Source organism: Triticum dicoccoides, chromosome 2B (genome assembly GCF_002162155.2).
Source record: "Triticum dicoccoides isolate Atlit2015 ecotype Zavitan chromosome 2B, WEW_v2.0, whole genome shotgun sequence".
Taxonomy (NCBI): Eukaryota; Viridiplantae; Streptophyta; class Magnoliopsida; order Poales; family Poaceae; genus Triticum; species Triticum dicoccoides.
The window spans coordinates 684,400,929-684,419,869 of NC_041383.1; the positions used below are offsets into that span (position 1 = coordinate 684,400,929).

Sequence of the window (18,941 nt, forward strand, 5' to 3'; positions counted from 1 at the left end):
CATTGTATGCCTTATGTATGTATCCCTATCTATTATGTATTGTTGATGTAATGATACCCACCTTGCAAAAGCGTCTTCAAGATGCGCTTCTATCCTTGGTGGGACCTTCGAGTTCCTTTAGGATAGGGTCGCATCTTGGGCGTGACAAATGCCCATAGAGACTGCCATCCGAAGACCGTGTAACAGAGCCTCGTATTCGGCTGCATTGTTGGAGTCTGTGTATAACATTTGGAGTACGTATTGGACCGTGTCTCCGGTGGGAGATGTCAGAACTACACCTGCTCCCAATCCGGCTAGCATTTTAGAGCCGTCGAAGTGCATGATCCAGTTAGAGTATGCGCCGTACTCTTTAGGGAGTTCGGCTTCTGTCCATTTGCGACAAAGTCAGCCAGTACTTGTGATTTAATGGCCTGCCATGGTTTTTATGTTATGTCGAACAGAAGGAGCTCGATGGCCCATTTAGCAATCCGGCCTATAGCGTCGCGGTTATTTATTATGTCGTTGAGTGGTACTTTGGAGGCCGCCGTGATCGAACACTCTTGGAAGTAGTGTCATAGCTTCCGGGATGCCATGAAGACCGCGTATGCTATCTTTTGATAGTGTGGGTATCAGGATTTGCATGGGGTGAGGACCGTAGATACATAATATACCGGCTTCTGGAGCGGAAATTTGTATCCGTCAGCCTCTCGTTCGACGACGAGCACTGTGCTTACAACTTGATGTGTTGCAGCTATGTACAATAGCATAGGTTTGCCAGTATTTGGCGCTATTAGGACTGGATTACTGGCCAATAAGGTCTTTATTTCATCCAGTCCGGCCGTGGCTGCATCCGTCCACACGAAGTGTTTGGTGCACCGAAGAAGGCGGTAAAGAGGTAATGCCTTTTCTCCTAATCGGGAGATAAAGCGGCTTAGCGCAGCCACACATCCAGCTAGTTTCTGGATATGCTTGAGGTCAGTTGGGATAGCCAACTGCGACAGAGCTCAGATTTTTGCCAGATTCGCTTCAATTCCTCTATTGGAAAGAATGAAGGCGAGCAGCTTTCCAGAGGGCACGCCAAAATCACATTTTTCCGGGTTTAGCTTGATGTCGTATGTACGGAGGTTATCGAACATAAGCCTCAAGTCATCTATTAGGGTTTCGACGTGTCTTGTTTTTATGACCACGTCGTCCACGTATGCCTCCACTATTTTTCTGATTTGCTTCTCCAGGCATGCTTGAATCATGCGTTGATAGGTTGCGCCGGCATTTTTAATCCCGAAAGGCATAGTGTTGAAGTAGAAAGGACCATATGGCGTTATGAAGGCCGTTGTAGCTTGGTCGGACTCTGCCATTTTTATTTGATGGTATCCAGAGTATGCGTCGAGGAAACATAGTGAGTCATGTCCTGTGGTGGCGTCGATGATTTGGTTGATGCGAGGGAGGGGACGGATCCTTGGGGAAAGCCTTGTTGAGGTATTTGAAGTCGACGCATAGGCGCCAGGATTTGTCTTTCTTCATACCATTACCAGATTTACCAGCCAATCCGGATGCTTGATATCTCTGATGAATCCGGCCACAAGTAACTTGGCTAGCTCTTCTCCCATGGCTTGCCGTTTAGGCTCTGAGAAGCGCCTAAGAGTCTGTTTGACTGGTTTGTATCCTTTCAGTATGTTGAGGCTGTGTTCGGCCAGCTCGCGTGGGATGCCCGACATGTCTGAAGGATGCCAGGCGAAGATGTCCCATTTCTCGCGTAGGAATTCGCGTAGTGCGGCGTCCATTGTGGGGCTCAACTATGTCCCGATGGAAGCTGTCTTCGTGGGGTCCGTTGGATGGACCTGGAATTTAACTATCTCGTCTGCGGGTTTAAATGATGTGGACTTGGGTTGTTTGTTGAGTATCATGTTGTCCCTGTCCACTGTGGTGCGCATCGTTGTTAATTCTTCGGCCGCTAGGGCTTCAGATAATTCCTCTAGGGCAAGTGCTGCAGTTTTATTTTCGGCGCGGAGTGCGATCCGGGTCACTGGCTAGAGTGATGATTCCATTGGGTCCGGGCATTTTAAGCTTCATGTATCCGTAATGGGGTATAGCTTGAAAGCTTGTGAATGCGTCCCGCCCTAAAAGGGCATGGTATCCGCTGCTGAAAGGAGCCACTTGGAATGTGATTTCTTTGGACCTGTAATTCTCCGGGGTGTCGAATACTACATCGAGTGTGATTTTTCCCGCACACCGTGCCTCCCGACTAGGGATGATTCCCCTGAAGGTTGTGCCGCTCTGCTCAATGCGACTTTTGTCCATTTCCATCTTGCTGAGTGTTTCTTCATAGATCAAGTTTAGTCCACTTCCGCCGTCCATGAGTACTTTAGTGAGCCGAAAGCCGTCCACGATTGGGCTAAGGACCAATGCCGCAGGTGCCCGGACTATCTGGAATTGGGGTTCGTCACTGGCACTGAAAGTTATAGCAGTGTCGTTCCACGGGTTTATTTTTGGCACGTGGCAAATTTCAGCGAGATTTCGATGGGCTCGCTTGCGCCTGTTATTTGAGGCAAAAGTCTCGAAGACTGTCAGTACCGTATTGTTTTCTTTGGCGGGATGTTGTTCTGCTTTATGGCTTACAAGAAGATCCTCGCCACTTTTTGCTACCTGCCGGAGTATGCAACACGCTCTAAGGCTATGTGTTGGTGCAGTGTCCGGCGAGTTGTGGAATTTACATGGCCCATTGAGCCATTCTTCCAATACGGTTCCACGTCCTGGGGTGGGCTTTGGTTTCTTGGGGATTGGATTGGCTGACTTACGGGAGTTTGCCCGTTTAGCTTGGACAAAGGTTTTAGTGAGAGCCGGACTGTCCCAAAATTCTGTTTGGGTTTTCCAGGCGCTTTCCATCGCACAGTACTTCTGTACTATGGTTACTAAGTGTACTATGTCACGACGACTTATAGCATTAAGGATCCCTTTGTTCGTGCAATTTTTGCAGAAAAGTGAGATTGCGTCCTCCTCACGACAGTCCGTGACCTTGTTTAGCACAAGGAGGAATCTGCCCCAGTAGTGATGTACTGTCTCTTGGGGCTCTTGTCTGATATGGGAGAGACGGCTTAAGTCTGGGTGGGTGGGCGCAGCTGAATCTGGATTCGGATCCGATCTAACGCCCAGGGGCAAAGGAGCTCCCAGGCTTGATAGCTCGGGTTCCGGGATGTTAACCAATTTCTCCGGCCCATTGCCCGATTCTGAGTTCGGGATCTGGGTCGTTTCCTCCCGCGAACGGGTATCCGGCTCAGAGAGCTCGGTGATCCGGACATAGTTCGTCCTCAGGGCAGAGGGACGGTCCATATGTGGCTCCTCCACTACCGCTATCTCGTGGGTGACGACGGGGATTTAATATCCCTCTGGTCGAGTTTAAGCCCAATCCGGACATAGTCCGTAGCGACTCCCAAAGCGGCGATGCGATCCAAGAGCTCATTAAGGAAAGAGAGCTCTATTGGATCCATCTGTTCGGTGAGCTCCGAATTGACGTGGAGGCTATTCGTGATGACTCGAGAGGTCATCGTCGGCGCGACAGCCGATTGGGCGGCCATGATGAAGCCACATAGTCGGAGAGTTTGGCCTATAGCCAACGCTCCCCCAGAGGTGATGTTGTCCTTGACAACAAGACGAGCCATCAAGCCTTGCAGCGATGGCACAGAGGAACTCTCAATGAAAGCACCAATGTCGGTGTCAAACCGGCGGATCTCGGGTAGGGGGTCCCGATCTATGCGTCTAAGGTTGATGGTAACAGGAGGCAAGGGACACAATGTTTACCCAGGTTCGGGCCCTCTCGATGGAGGTAAACCCTACTTCCTGCTTGATTGATATTGATGATATGGGTGTTTCAAGAGTTGATCTACCACGAGATCGTAGAGGCTAAACCCTAGAAGCTAGCCTATGATGATTATGATTCTGTCTCTAAGGACTAAACTCTCCGGTTAATATAGACACCAGAGAAGTCTAGGGTTTACATGGAGTCGGTTACAAAGAAGGAAATATAATATCCGGATCGCCAAGCTTGTCTTCCACGCAAAGGAGAGTCCCATCCGGATACGGGACGAAGTCTTGAGTCTTGTATCTTCACGGTCCAACAGTCCGGCCAAAGTATATAGTCCGGCTGTCCGGATACCCCCTAATCCAGGACTCCCTCACCCGCGCGGTAAAGTTGGGTTTTTGTGCGCGCCGGCTGGTTTCGCGCGCTCCGGCGGTGGCGGGAACTTACTGCGCGCGGGAAGCGTTTGCGCGCGGGGGAGAAAGCGGCACGCGGCGTGGTAGATTTGGCGCGCCACTTCGCACGCGCCTATAAAATCCCGCGCTCGCCACGCGCACAGAACACAACCACGTGTCCTCCCCTCGCAACCTTGCCGCTTCGCCGCTTTCCCGCCACCACCGCGCCACCATGCCGCCGCGCCGCCGGGGTTCTTCGGGCTACCGCGGCGTCCGCGAGCGCCCCAATGGCTGGTACTCTGCCGAGATCCGGTCCAGCGGCGTCCGGCTCGGCCTCGGGTCGTTCCGGAGCGCGCACAAGGCGGCCCGCGCGTACGACGCGGCGGCGTGGCGCTTGGACAGGCCCCGGTCGCAGATGAACTTCCGGGACATTTTCACGCGCGAGCAGGCACAGCGCGTCGCCCCTCCGCCTTGTCTCATCACCGACATGTACCGTGTCGAGCACGCTCGGCGGCAGTGCCGCCTCCTCATCGCTGAGGAGGACGAGCGAGCCATTGCGGAGTGGCGCCGTCGCCACCCGGAGGACGTCGCCGATGAGCGTGCCTACTGGGCGGAGAGTACGGCATGGCACCGCGCGAAGCGGGCGGACCGGCGTCGGCGGAAGGCATTGGCGATAGCGCAGTGCGATATCGTTGAAGCAGGTGGGAGGTCGATCTTCACGTCAGACGATGAACGTTGGAAGGGCATATGGCTCGATACCTCGGACGACACCAACGAGGATGATGATGGTGATGATGGTAGCGACTTGGAGTAGTTTCTATCTATCTATCCCGTAGTAGTTTCTATCTAGTTGCACCATAGTTCTATCTATCTATGTTTTCGAACTATCTATCTAGTTGCACCGATGTAAAATACCTTTGTTTCGTTTTTTATCTATGCAAATGTAATTAAAAAAATGTTGTAGAATGAGCGCGCGCGCTGCATTTTAGCACACCTGCTGGAGCTGCGTGCGCGCGCTGCATTTTAGCGCGGCTGTTGGAGCCAGCGCTGGCGGCCGCGCAAAACCAGCCGAAGCCCGCGCGACAAACTAATTTTTAGCACGCGGCGCGTTCGGCGGTTGTTGGAGATGCTCTAAGGCACTAACCCTCGCTAGGCCTATTATCGGAAGGAGAACAAGGGTTCTACTGTTTCCCTCCACATTGATACTGTCTCCACCAAGTACCTTTGAACACTTTTTTTTTCTATATATAAAATTGAATTCTTATTATAAAAGTATGCATCGTGACAAATCTAATAATGATAGCATTTTTTACTTCACCAATCTACACATTTTCTTACGTTCAAGTATTCAGAAGTAGAAAAGTTTGACTATGCACCGTAAGAAGTCATGCATTTATGGACAGACGTGTTGTTTAACACTATAGTTGTCGACCATGTGCAGATAGATACACAGTAAACCAACCAGTATCAGTCAATTCTCCCTGAAATCTTGATCTACAATTTTCTCTAACCCTGAAATCGACACGTACTGCTCCCATGAAGATGATAATAATGATGATGATAGTGAAAGCTTAAGACTAGTCTCATGTTGCGCATCAAAATCATCAAATCGTTGTACTAGGAGTAGCAATCAAACATGACTGAAAAGAGGTTCTTTGACAAGTTCACATCTCTCCTGTTTGCAGAGTTTTTTTAGGCCTACAAAAACGTCTAATACTCCCTCCAAGTAGTACTCTTCATAAGATTTCAGCTAAGATCCAAAAGTAAGCTACAGTTTCTACCTGTCAGTGTGATTCCAACCCCAGAAGTGCTATCTGGCACGCACCATTGTCACATCACGCCGGCTATATTATTTACACAAACATCTTGGCACGTTTTGACCAATTGTGCAGGTATGTTGACAAGATTATGTGACAACAGCGAGTAGTAGAATCGTTCAAAGATTCAAGAATCGCTCGGCGTGGGCCATTTGACGCCAGTGTCGCGTCCTCCAAAGGGTGCGTGAGAATGCATCTAATCATGCACAAACGGACACGCAGATCCTGCATGACATGTGACTTGTGCGTTGAAAATTAACCCAACGTGAAATCTAATTGTGCACTTGTGACACCAGTATCCCATTTAGCATTTTTTAAGAAGTCATTTATCCCTGTAAACATTTTCATTAATCAATAAAATTTGTGGAGTTTTTCACTAAGAAAGCAAAAAAAAACCATGAATAGACCAGCGATATTCTTCAGGAAGGGGGGTAGTCGGCACTGGCGTGCCACACAATTTTAGTATGACAAGGGTGGATAGGATCATTCATTGTGCCTGCGAAAGCGGACCATGCGGAGGCCCTCCACACGTGGGTTGTGGGGAGACATGATCCAATTGACAGTGGGCCGGGTGGACTGTCCAGACTCCACTAAGGCTCCCCCTAATTTGAGGAGGGTATGTGGGATTTCGGACGTCCTGGCCACTGATTTGGTGATCGGCGTTAGATGACTAAAAGTGTTTGAACCGTTTGATCCGAACTTGGAGTCTTTAAAATGTAAAGTGGACATTTTGTCATGAACCTTTGCAATTACTTGTTCGGATTTTACATATTGATCATTTTGCATCATGTCGGCCACCAGTGCTTCAACTAGGCCACGGGTGCTCGAAATGGCAGTCACCTCACGTGCGACCGCGGCGAGGCATGCTGGAATCAACCGCCAGCGATGCTGCAACCGCGACAACCATGTGCGGGAGTGTAAGACAATAGGCTTTGGGAGGAACCGGCACAACCCTCTAGGGGTGGCCTATCACATATATATATAATGAGGTGGTATACAACGTTACAATATACACATGTAAATACAGTCTAACACCCTCCCTCAATCTTAGCCACTTTCTAATGAATCTAGAAGGGTAAGATTGCGCCTGCAAGTCTCAAACTGTGGCAAAGGCAATGGCTTGGTGAAGATGTCAGCAAGTTGATCCTTGGAAGAAATAAACTTGATCTGTAGTTGCTTCTGAGAGACACGTTCACGCACAAAGTGATAGTCAACTTCAATGTGTTTCGTTCGGGCATGGAATACCGGATTTGCAGAAAGGTATGTAGCACCGATGTTATCACACCAAAAAACAGGAGGCTGTGATTGGGGTATACTTAACTCCTGAAGCAAGGACTGTATCCAGATGATCTCTGATGTGGCATTGGCCACAGCCTTATACTCAGCCTCAGTACTGCTACGCGAGACAGTAGCCTGTTTCCGAGCACTCCAGGCAATCAGGTTAGAGCCAAAGAAGACAGCATAACCCCCCGTGGATCGCCTATCATCCGGATTGCCAGCCCAGTCTGCATCAGAATATGCTGAAAGACAACCAGAGTCAGACGGCCGAATATGCAAACCATGAGCCACCGTGAAACGAATATAGCGCAAAATCCGCTTAACAGCAGACCAATGAGTGTCACGGGGTGACTGCAGATACTGGCAGACTCGGTTAACAGCATAGGAAATGTCTGGTCGCGTGATCGTCAAGTACTGGAGCCCACCAACAATACTCCTGTACTCTGTCGCATCAGAAGAAGAAAGAAGCACACCATCAACAGCATTGAGCTTATCAGTGGTAGACATGGGTGTAGTCGTCGGTTTGCACTTAAGCATCCCAGCTCGCTGCAACAAATCCAGAGAGTACTTCTTCTGCGTCATAACAAGGCCAGCATCACGAGAAGTAACCTCCACACCAAGAAAGTAATGAAGCTTCTCAAGGTCCTTGACCGCAAAATCAGCACCAAGTGAGCGAACAAGCGCAGTAGCAGCCGACTGAGAGGAGCTGACCAAAATGATATCATCTACATAGACCAACAAGTACATAGTAACCTCAGGCCTTTGAAGAAGAAACAATGAGGAGTCAGCAGTTGATGATGCAAAACCATGAGCACGAAGAGCCAGTGCAAGACGAGCATGCCATGCACGAGGAGCCTGCTTCAGACCATAAATTGCCTTGGACAGACGACAGAGATGATCAGGGCGATCCGGATCAGAGAAACCCGGAGGCTGGCACATGTAAACCTCCTCCGCCAAGACACCATGAAGAAAAGCATTTTGAACATCAAGCTGACGAAGAAACCAACCTCGAGTAACAGCCAGAGAGAGAAGAAGTCTGATGGTAGTAGGCTTGACCACTGGACTAAAGGTGTCTTCATAGTCAAGTCCAAAACGCTGTCGAAAACCACGAGCAACCAGACGAGCCTTATAGCGCTCAATGGACCCATCAGAATGCCTCTTCACTTTGAAAACCCATTTGGAATCAATGACATTTACCCGTGATTGTGGAGGAACAAGAGTCCATGTCTGATTGCCAAGAAGCGCTTGATACTCCTGCTCCATGGCCTCTCTCCAATGAGGAATGCGCATAGCAGCTTGATACGTGCGTGGCTCAGAGGATGGATCTGCGAGAGCAGCAGACATGCACGCCGCTAACCAAGCAACTGTGCCATCGTGACGTTGCTTAGGCTGAAAAATGCCACTCCGACTGCGCGTATGTGGACGTAGAGCAGCAGCAGGAGCCGGCGGAGGCGAAGGTGACGGAGACGTGACGGTCACCGGAGATGCAGGAATCACCTCAGGCGAGCTCGGGACAGACGACTCCGGGCTGCATGGTGAAGACTGGCCCGACGACAGGGGCTCAGAGGCCATGGGCGAACCGAGAGTGGGCGAGGCCAGCTCCGGTGACACCGGCCCAGATGGCCTTGGCGAGGCGAGAGCAGGCGAGGCCGGCCCTGGTGAGAAGGGCCCAGACACTCTGGGCGAGGCAGGGGCGGGCGAGGCCAGGCCTGGTGATGACTGCCCCGACGCCCTGGGCGAGACGGGGACCGAGGAGGCCGGCCCAGTCGGCGGGGTTGCAGGGCGCGACGATGGCGAAGGCAGCCCAGAAGCCAGAGGCGACCGGGCCAGGACGTCGATCGGCCGTGCATGAGCACGGAAACCGAGGCCATGCAGGGGCGCCATGTGCTCCTCATGCACAACAGAAGGTGCCGAGGATGAAGGCGATGGCGACGAAGAGGAAGATGGCACTTCCAGAATCTCCAAACGAGCCCCACGACCAGTGCCTGCACCATGGTTAGGCAACAATAGAGGAGAATATGCAACATCATCAAATTGGTCAGAAGCAACAGAGGATGAATGCATGACAGGTGGCTCGATAGTGGACACATGGAGTTTGGCAAAGGGAAAAACATGCTCATCAAACACAACATCCCGAGAGATGTAGACACGATTAGTGGGCACATGAAGACATTTGTATCCTTTATGAAGAGAGCTATAACCAAGAAAAACACACTTCTTGGAACGAAACTCGAGCTTACGCTTGTTATATGGACGGAGATGGGGCCAGCAAGCACACCCAAACACCTTGAGAAAGGTGTAGTCCGGTTGTTCATTAAGGAGAACTTCAATGGGAGTCTTCATATTCAAAACACGAGTGGGAGTACGATTGATGAGAAAACATGCAGTGGTGAAAGCATCACTCCAAAAACGAAACGGAACAGATGCATGGGCCAAAAGAGTCAGACCAGCTTCAACAATGTGACGATGCTTACGTTCTACTAAACCATTCTGCTGATGTGTATGTGGACATGCTAAACGGTGAGTGATCCCAAGCGACTGAAAGAAGGAGTTGAGGTTGCGATACTCGCCACCCCAGTCCGACTGAACATGAACAATTTTGTGCTTGAGAAGGCGTTCAACATGTTTTTGGAACTGAACAAAAATGTCAAACACATCAGATTTACGTTTGATAAGATAAAGCCAGGTAAAGCGGCTGTAAGCATCAACAAAACTGATATAGTAATTATGACCACTAACAGAAGTCTGAGCAGGACCCCATACATCTGAAAACACAAGTTCTAAAGGATGTTTCACCTCACGACTGGACTCCGAAAAAGGAAGTTGATGACTCTTCCCCTGCTGACAAGCATCACACACTGCTACATCTTTATTACTAGACACACTAGGAAGCTCATGACGACGCAAAACATGCCGGACAATAGGTGTGGCCGGATGACCAAGACGAGCATGCCACTGTGACGGAGATACCCGAACTCCACTGAAGACGCGAGCGACGCCAGGGTGCTCCAGACGATAGAGACCTTGGCAGAGCCGCCCACTAAGAAGAATGTCCCTCGTGCCCCGATCCTTAATAAAAAGATCAAAAGGATGAAATTCACAAAGCACATTATTATCACGAGTGAGTTTAGGAACTGAAAGAAGATTACGTGTCACAGATGGAACTCGAAGAACATTGCGAAGTTGAAGACTCCTATTGGCATGTCTAGTGAGAAGTGATGCTTGACCAATATGAGAGATGTGCATACCTGCTCCATTGGCGGTGTGGATCTTGTCGGAGCCATGGTAGGGTTCACGAGTGTGAAGCTTCCCCATCTCACTGGTCAGGTGCTCTGTCGCCCCAGAGTCCATGTACCAGTGGGGATCAATGGAGTAGGACTGAGTGTGTCCCTGTGGCTTCTGCGGCGGCGGACGATCAGCCATGGCGACCTGACGAGCAAAGTTGCGTGTATCCTTCCCGTCATTGCCGAGACCAAGAAAACCCCGCTGGAAGCGCTTGTGACACTTCGAGGCCCAGTGCCCATCGCGACCACAAAGCTGGCACACACGTGGACCGCCAGCCCCTGGTAGCGTCGCAGTAGGAGGAGGTGCCGAGGCGGGTGGTGGTGACTGCCCCGAAGGAGCCCTGGATGAAGCAGAGGAGCGACCACCCTTGGTGGCGGCGTTTGCCGAGAGGGCGCCGTTGCCCCTGGATCGGCGCGTCTCGACTCGTTGCTCAGTAAGCAGGAGGCGTGAAAAGACCTCGTGTGCTGGCATGGGCGTGGAGTTGCCCCTCTCATTGTTGATCTCGACTAGGGCGTCATACTCCTCATCAAGACCATTGACAATAAACGAGTTGAACTCGGAGTCGGTGAGGGGCTGTCCAATGGAGGCCAGCGTGTCGGCGAGACTCTTGACTTTGTTGTAGAACTCAGTGGCGGTGGAGTCAAGCTTCTGACACTCCCCAAGTTGGCGACGGAGCCCAGATACACGAGCCTGCGACTGTGCCGCAAACGAGCGCTCAAGAATAGTCCATGCCTCGTGGGACGTCTTGGCGAAGACAACAAGCCCAGCAACGGCCGGAGAGAGCGACCCCTGGATGGAGGAGAGGTTCGCCTGATCCTGCCCTGTCCAGACACGGTGAGCCGGATTATAGACCGGACCGTGCACGCTGTCAACCAGCGCAGGAGGGCAAGGGAGAGAGCCGTCGACATAGCCAAGCAGATAGTGACTCCCAAGAAGCGGAAGAACCTGCGCGCGCCAGAAGATGTAATTGTCCGACGACAACTTGATGGTGATGAGATGGCCGAAGTGAAACGGCGGCGGCGACTGCGATCCCATCGAGGAGACTGGCTGAGGTGAGACCACCGTGGAGACAGTCAGAGGGGCAGCCGGCGCGGTGACAGAGGGCGCGATGGCCGCGGTTGACGCCGCGAAGCCTGCCAGCGCGACGTCCTCCGCCACCAGCGGCGCAGTGGCCAAGGGCGCGACAGCCGCGGTTGACGGGGCGGCGGCGGTGTGGGCCACAAGCGCCTGCCCGGGCGAAGTAGCAGCCGGCGGGAGCGCGAAGAGGGAGCCGACGCTCCGTGTCCCGATCGGCGCCTGAAGGGAGGCGGCATCCAGCGGCCTTGAGAGAAGTGCCGCGAGGGAGGCCGGCAGAAAACCGGTGGCGGTGGAGCCGGACGCAGCGGCGGACGTCATAGCAGTCGGGCGACGGCGACGGCGGGCGCGGCGGCGGCGGCGGCGGCGGCGGCGGTTTAGGGTTTTTAGGCGAAAGCGGACGTAACCTAGCGTGATACCATGTAAGACAATAGGCTTTGGGGGGAACCGGCACAACCCTCTAGGGGTGGCCTATCACATATATATATATAATGAGGTGGTATACAACGTTACAATATACACATGTAAATACAGTCTAACAGGGAGCCACGCCCCGACGATGCTGGGACTGACAATCAGCGATGTTGGACCACGCCTGTCGATGTTGTGACTGACAGAGAGGGATGATGGAAGTGGCGACACCAAAAGCTATGACCGGTTTGACAACAATGCTGCAACCACGTGCTGGAAACCACGAGGCCCATCGTTGTCAATGCTGAAACCGGCAGCACCAAAAGCTGAAACCAACAACGGCCATTGTTGCGATGGGCGAAAGCATGGTCTGCGTTGTCGCCGCTGATTTGATGAAACCGGGTAGCTAGCGATGGTGCGGTGACGGGCGTCATGACTCGTAATGTTGCAACCCGGATACACAATTGTTATGACCTGCAGCGGGTTGCGTTGGCGACGAGGAGGAGTGCTTGCGACGGACGACGGCGACGGGAGAGGGAGGTGCGAGCTGCCAGCGGAGGTCGGAAAGGGCCATCATGCGGCTGTGCGTTCTCCGTGTGCTGTCGGATCAACGGCTCTCTAGGCTCCGATCTAGCGCTTGCGCCGGTCGACCGGCGCCTAGGTCGCTCTCGAGTCTCCACCAAACGATCAACGGCTCAAGTGCTCAACGCTGGCGCCGTTTGGATTCCTTTTCTCCAAGGGCCTGGGAAAATTGACTCATGGCAGAAGCGTTGCTCAACGGTGCCGAGTTAAGTCAAGCTAATGTTGACTGCAGATTTAGATCCGCGCTAGCTAGCGCCATTGTTGCTACTATTGCCTGCCTTATTTTTATTCAATCGACGGTGGACGAAGGCGATGCAAATAGGATCATAGTATTCCCCGGTCCCAATTGTCATCTTGTCGCGTATCCTTTTCAGGGCTTCGGGTTTTCAGGATACGGAGAACACTGTCTGTGCACATCCTCGTGACACAGATGGATCGACATGGGCGATGCTGGGGAAATTCGTATGCAGATCGCAGGTCCCTCTCGTTCTCCATCTTGAATTCTCGATACCGGAATCTTGTTGTGCTGACCAAATTGCAGGCTGGATCGATTATAACCGGACTAATCGGCCGGCGATGCATGCAGGTACAGGAGGCGTAGCTAACAATGGCACGTCTCCGGCAACCGCGGCGCCGCCGACGATGTCGGAACGCGTACAATGGTGGGCGGTGGTGCTCGTCAACATCGTGTTCCTCCTCGGCGGGCAGAGCGTCGCGAGCTTCCTCGGCAGGATCTACTACGACCAGGGGGGCGGCAGCTTGTGGATGGCCACGGTGGTTCAGTCCTGCGGCACGCCGCTCGCCATCCCGCTGCTCCTCTACTTCCGGCGTCGCCCTAGGTCCACCGCGGTGACGCGGCCGCCGCTCCTCAAGATCTCGGCCATCTACGCCGGCCTGGGGGTCCTCCTCGCCGCCGACAACCTGATGTACTCCTACGCGCTCCTCTACCTGTCGCTGTCGACCTACTCGCTCATCTGCGCGACGCAGCTCTCCTTCAACGCCGTCTTCTCCTACTTCCTCAACAAGGAGAAGTTCACCGCGCTCATCCTCAACTCCGTCGTGCTGCTCACCTTCTCCGCGGCGCTCGTCGGCGTGAGCCACGGCTCGGACGGGACCAACAGCAGCGTCCCGGAGGGGAAGTTCCCGCTGGGGTTCGCGCTGACGCTGACGGCGTCGGCGCTCTTCTCCCTGATCCTGTCCCTGATGCAGCTCACCTTCGACAAGGTGCTCAAGAGCGACACCTTCTACGACGTGGTGGAGATGCAGTTCTGGAGCAACACCGCCGCGGCCGTGGTATCGGTAGCCGGGCTGTTCATCTCCGGCGAGTGGAGCTCCCTGGACGGCGAGATGGACGGGTATAAGAAGGGCAAGGTGGCCTACGGGATGACGCTGGCGTGGACGGCCATATCGTGGCAGCTGGCCACCGTGGGCATGATGGGGCTCGTCGCGGCGGTGTCGTCGCTCTTCACCAACGTGATCAGCACCGTGGGGTTGCCGCTGTCGCCCATCGTCGCCGTGATCTTCTTCGGCGACCAGATGGACGGGGTGAAGGTGCTGGCGATGCTCATAGGGGTCTGGGGGTTCTTGTCCTACATCTACCAGCACTACCTTGATGATGCCAAGGTTAAGAAGATACTAGCTGAGCGATTAGCCGACGACGACGAACACCAGACTGTTAAACTCAATACAGAGTGAATAGAATACGCAAGACTTAGACTGTGCTCACCCCGTTCTTAGTAAAACTTTGCTCATCCCTGTGTGGATTTTAGTATTTTACTGAATCATGTTGCAATACGCAAACACCTTTTTACCAGAGCCGGGATGTACCGTCATAGCATCCACCGTTCAGCTGCCTTATTGTCTGTGTCTAATAGGCCCCATTCATATGTATAATCATGTATTATGACAGGTAATCTTTTGTATATAGTCAAATCTATGTCAGATCAGTAAGACCCATGGCAGAAAATGCAGTACTTTTTGTAGTGGGATGTACGCATGCATGGGGCATCTCTCCTCTCTCTCTCTCAAACAGATCCATGCATTTTATTTTTGTTTACATTTTTAGAAGGCCAATATTTTTTACAGTGATGTTATGCTATTTAAAAATTTCAAATATTCAAATTCCTAAACATAATATCTTTAGAATAAGACCAGTCTTGAATATATTTAAACTAGCTTAAATTTTACTATTTCTTTTTTTGGAGGGTTAATTTCTACTATTTCAATCATATCAAAATATTAATTTCACTAATTTCAAATTACAATTTTCGAAAATTTGATATCAGTTATTGATATGATTGAAACCACTTTTCTGAATATAGTTTTCTTTGTGAGTTTCATATTCCAGCTTGTTAAACTGTTTCTCCAAAGGAGTGACTGTAATGTGTTTTTCTGAAACTAGTGAAATCTATTTTTAATGAGTGTAATCAGTTTTTTGAAACAAGTGAAATATAATATTTCAATTGCCCGATTGTAATGTGTTTTCTGAAATGAGTGAATTAAGCTATTTGAAAAAATGAAATGTTTTTTTGGTGTGAAATGTCCTTTTCATTGTTTTATGAAACATGTTTTTCTTTCAGTTGAAACGACTGAAATCAGTGTGTCAAATTAGTGAAATCAATTGTATCAAATGAGTGAAATCAGTTTTCTAAAATAAGTGAAATAATTTTCACTCATTTGACACAACTGATTTTACTTTTGATTGAGCATAAATCCATCTTTTGAAAATTAGTGAAATATCTGTTTTAGAATCAGTGAAATCAATGCGTAAGAGAAGTGAAATTAGTTCTTTTTAAACGAGTGAAATAAATTTTGAAATTAGCGCAACCGTCAAAAACACTTTTATGAAATAGAAAAACAATATTATGTTTTATGAAAGTGATTTCAAATGTAATTGAAATATATAAAATAAAAAGTAGTTCAAATATATCCAAGATTGATCTGTCTAGTCACCACGAATTCAAATATGTATAAAGTTTCAAAAATGGACATTGGGTTTAAAACATATCAATCATTCAAAAAATAAGGATGAAATAAAATGCATGGAATTGTGTGAGGAGACAATGCATGCATGCGGCAGTCACTCTCAGACCAAGGACGGACTCTCTCCCTCTCTCCTCTGGCAAAAAGGCTGACATAGTCAGGTGTATTCCCAAGTATTCTTGTTAGAAAGAATTCTCTTGTTTATACCTAAACAGCTGCACCAATCTTGATGAAACTGAATGAACGATGGATTGAGCACCGGTACATTCCGACTCCAATAAAAAAACTTATTCGTGTTGCAATACTATTACCTATATTTTTTCCCATATTTTTTTGAGAGCATACTATTACCTATAAATGTCGAAAGATACAATCCGTGAGAGCTTTAGAAGAGAAATGTTGGGCCAAGTCCCTCCACATGAAGATGTGTTTGTAGCCAACATCAGGCAACATAAGTTTAACACATGGGAGTCGCCGATCTCGACTGCCTCCAACTGTTGAGACTGCTTCCGAGGTAAGTGAGTGAACGAGAAAACCTAGCCACTTCACCTTGCTGGGTGGCTGTCATTGTGAAAGTGAGAGAGCACACAATTGAAGCACAACCTGTGAGAGAGAGGAAGAAGAAGAAATTCTTTGCCGCACCAGACTAGATAGTGTTCAAGCTGGTGATTGGACTCAAACGTGCTTGGATTGGCACTAAACTTTGTGAGCTCATTTCTTACTTTTGAGTACTTTGATCTGATGAGCTGGTTTGAGGATTGGGTCACTGGAGCATTAGATTTGATAGTAGTTTTGTCAATTCGAGTTGCTGCAGTTTCAACATAGAGTTGTTTTGGAAGAAGCAGTGTCCGATTAAGCTAAAATTTTAAGGGGGTCTCCGAAACTTGTGCGTTTACTTGTCTGGCAATCTTGGTGCTATTTGGTTTAGTGGTTAAGAGAATTCTGCAAAATACATAAGGGAGGAAAAAGTTGTGTAAACTCTGCTTTACTGAAATCCTGCCTCTTGTTGTTGTTGAGAAGGAGGTTTTTACTGCTCAAATTGAGGAGGTTTTTCCACGTTAAATCCTATGTCACATGTGCATGTTGTTTGAGTTTATTCCGCTGCTTACTTGTTGGTTGAAACTGTCCTCAAAGTTCACTATAAGTGGAGGTTTTTTTTAGTGTGCATATTTTCATGCCAATGAATTTGTGCATCACAACTTTGCTGTCGAGCCCCAAAAAGTGGCATAAGAACTTTGGCTTGCTATGTGCTAATTGCTTATGTTCTTGTAGTGAAAGATGGTTGTGAATGATAACTTTAAATGGTACAAATTATCAAGCATGGAAGGGAAGATGGAAGACTTCATGTCAAGGAATACTCGAAGCGAGTGTTCTCCACAAAGATGTCGGAGCATAGGCAAAGACGACAAAGGCTAGAGGTTCATTCTCAACATTTGAGGATATTTTGTTGGTCAAAGCTTGGTTGGCCACAACAATGGATCCAATATGCGGCACGGAGCAAAAGAGGAATAAGTATTGGGAGAAGATTTGGAAGGAATATCATGAGCAAAAGCAATATGTGGAGCCGCTTCCTATCATCACCAACCGTAGTGTCGCATCTCTCCAACATCAATGGGCGATCATTCAAGGGGAAGTGAACAAGTACGTCGACTACTATTCACAAGTGCTTGGCCGGCCTCAAAGTGGGTTGGGAGTGGCAACTCACGTAAGCTATTTGACTTCACCTTGTCATGATTTGCATTCGCTTGTTTTTGTTACATTCTAATACATATTTTTGTTTTCTAGACGCTAGTGGTGCCGACTATGTATGACGAGATAGAAAAGAAGCCATTTGGTTTTAGCCATTTTTGGGTGATCTTGAATGGTAAACCAAAGTGGGCACAACTTCTCGCCGATCTCAAGGCTAGGAATGATAGCTCAAGCTCCCACCAATCAATTGGGTCGGACGACGAAGACAAAGATGTTGTAGCGGAGAATGGAAGAGCCACCGTGCCAAAGGATAACCGGCAAGTCTTATGAAACAAGTGGGAGAAGGCAAGGGCCTCCTGTGACACTGCGGCTACAAAATGTCCTTTACATGGACGAGCATTTTTTCGGTGAGGGAGAACAAGAAAGAGGAGAGGTACTAGCTGATGTTGAATGCGCAAAAGGAGAGGATGGATTGGGATCGGAAGAGGACGAAGAAGAAGCTGTAAATTGAGAGGGAGAAGATCAAGTTGGAGAATCAAGAGGCGGTGATCAGATGGAGCTTGAGAAGGCCAAGACATGTGGCGAGATTGAGCTTGAGAAGGAGAGGTTGCAACTCGCATAAGACGCAGAGGATGTGAAGATCATGCATGCAAATAAGTGGCTTGCGGAGAAGGAGATCAACAGCCGTAGGGAATACGAGGTGGTAAGGGCGGCTACTGCAGCAGCGAAGCATGCAACAAGGATGCAGGCAGAGCATGTGTCCTGGATGCAGGCGCAGCATGACACATGAATGGCCTCGGAGCAAGCGCCATGCATGGCGCCCGGCAAGTGATCCGTCATGCTTGGACACTGATTTTATTTTGACATGTCTGGATTGTTGAACTTTGATTTGTTTTCTTTATGTCGAACTGTTGAATTGGAAAATTTTGTATCGTATGATTGATGTGCATGAATTGCATGAATTTGAGCCTCCACATTTTAGGTGTGTGGATGTGCGGCAGCCCATATGAGGGGCCGCCCGATGCAGTCCGCGGACGCGTTCGAACGTGCCCGCAAATGTATAGATGGCCGGTGAGGGAGTCCTAGATTAGGGGGTGTCCGGATGGCCGGACTATGACCTTTGGCCGGACTCCCGGACTATGAAGATACAAGATTGAAGACTTCGTCCCGTGTCCGGATGGGACTTTCCTTGGCGTGGAAGGCAAGCTTGGCGATACGATATGAAGATCTCCTCCCGTTGTAACCGACTCTGTGTAACCCTAGCCCTCTCCGGTGTTTATATAAACCGGAGAGTTTTAGTCTGTAGGACGAACAACAATCATACCATAGGCTAGCTTCTAGGGTTTAGCCTCTTTGATCTCGTGGTAGATCAACTCTTGTACTACCCATATCATCAATATTAATCAAGCAGGAGTAGGGTTTTACCTCCACCAAGAGGGCCCGAACCTGGGTAAAAACATCGTGTCCCTTGTCTCCTGTTATCATCCGCCTAGACGCACAGTTCGGGAGCCCCTACCCGAGATCCGCCAGTTTTGACACCGACATTGGTGCTTTCATTGAGAGTTCCTCTGTGTCGTCACGCTTAGGCCCGATGGCTTCTTCGATCATCAACCACGACGCGGTCCAGGGTGAGACTTTTCTCCCCGGACAGATCTT

The 18,941-nt window shown here is 49.8% G+C and overlaps 1 protein-coding gene across 1 annotated transcript; it reads left to right on the top strand.

Annotated features, from left to right (window-relative positions):
* Window positions 1-12,607: 12,607 nt before the first annotated feature.
* LOC119361143 (probable purine permease 11) lies at window positions 12,608-14,309 on the top strand. The gene is made up of 3 exons (XM_037626499.1): window positions 12,608-12,615; window positions 13,045-13,100; window positions 13,207-14,309. The coding sequence occupies exons 1-3, from the start codon at window positions 12,608-12,610 to the stop codon at window positions 14,307-14,309; spliced, it is 1,167 nt and encodes a 388-aa protein (XP_037482396.1).
* Window positions 14,310-18,941: the final 4,632 nt, after the last annotated feature.

What these genes read in the sequence shown, in the direction of transcription:
- LOC119361143 (XM_037626499.1), top strand. An exon ending in GCAGATCGCAGGTCCCTCTC is followed by an intron (nt 13,101 to 13,206) that starts GTTCTCCATCTT and finishes ATGCAGGTACAG; the next exon opens with GAGGCGTAGCTAACAATGGC.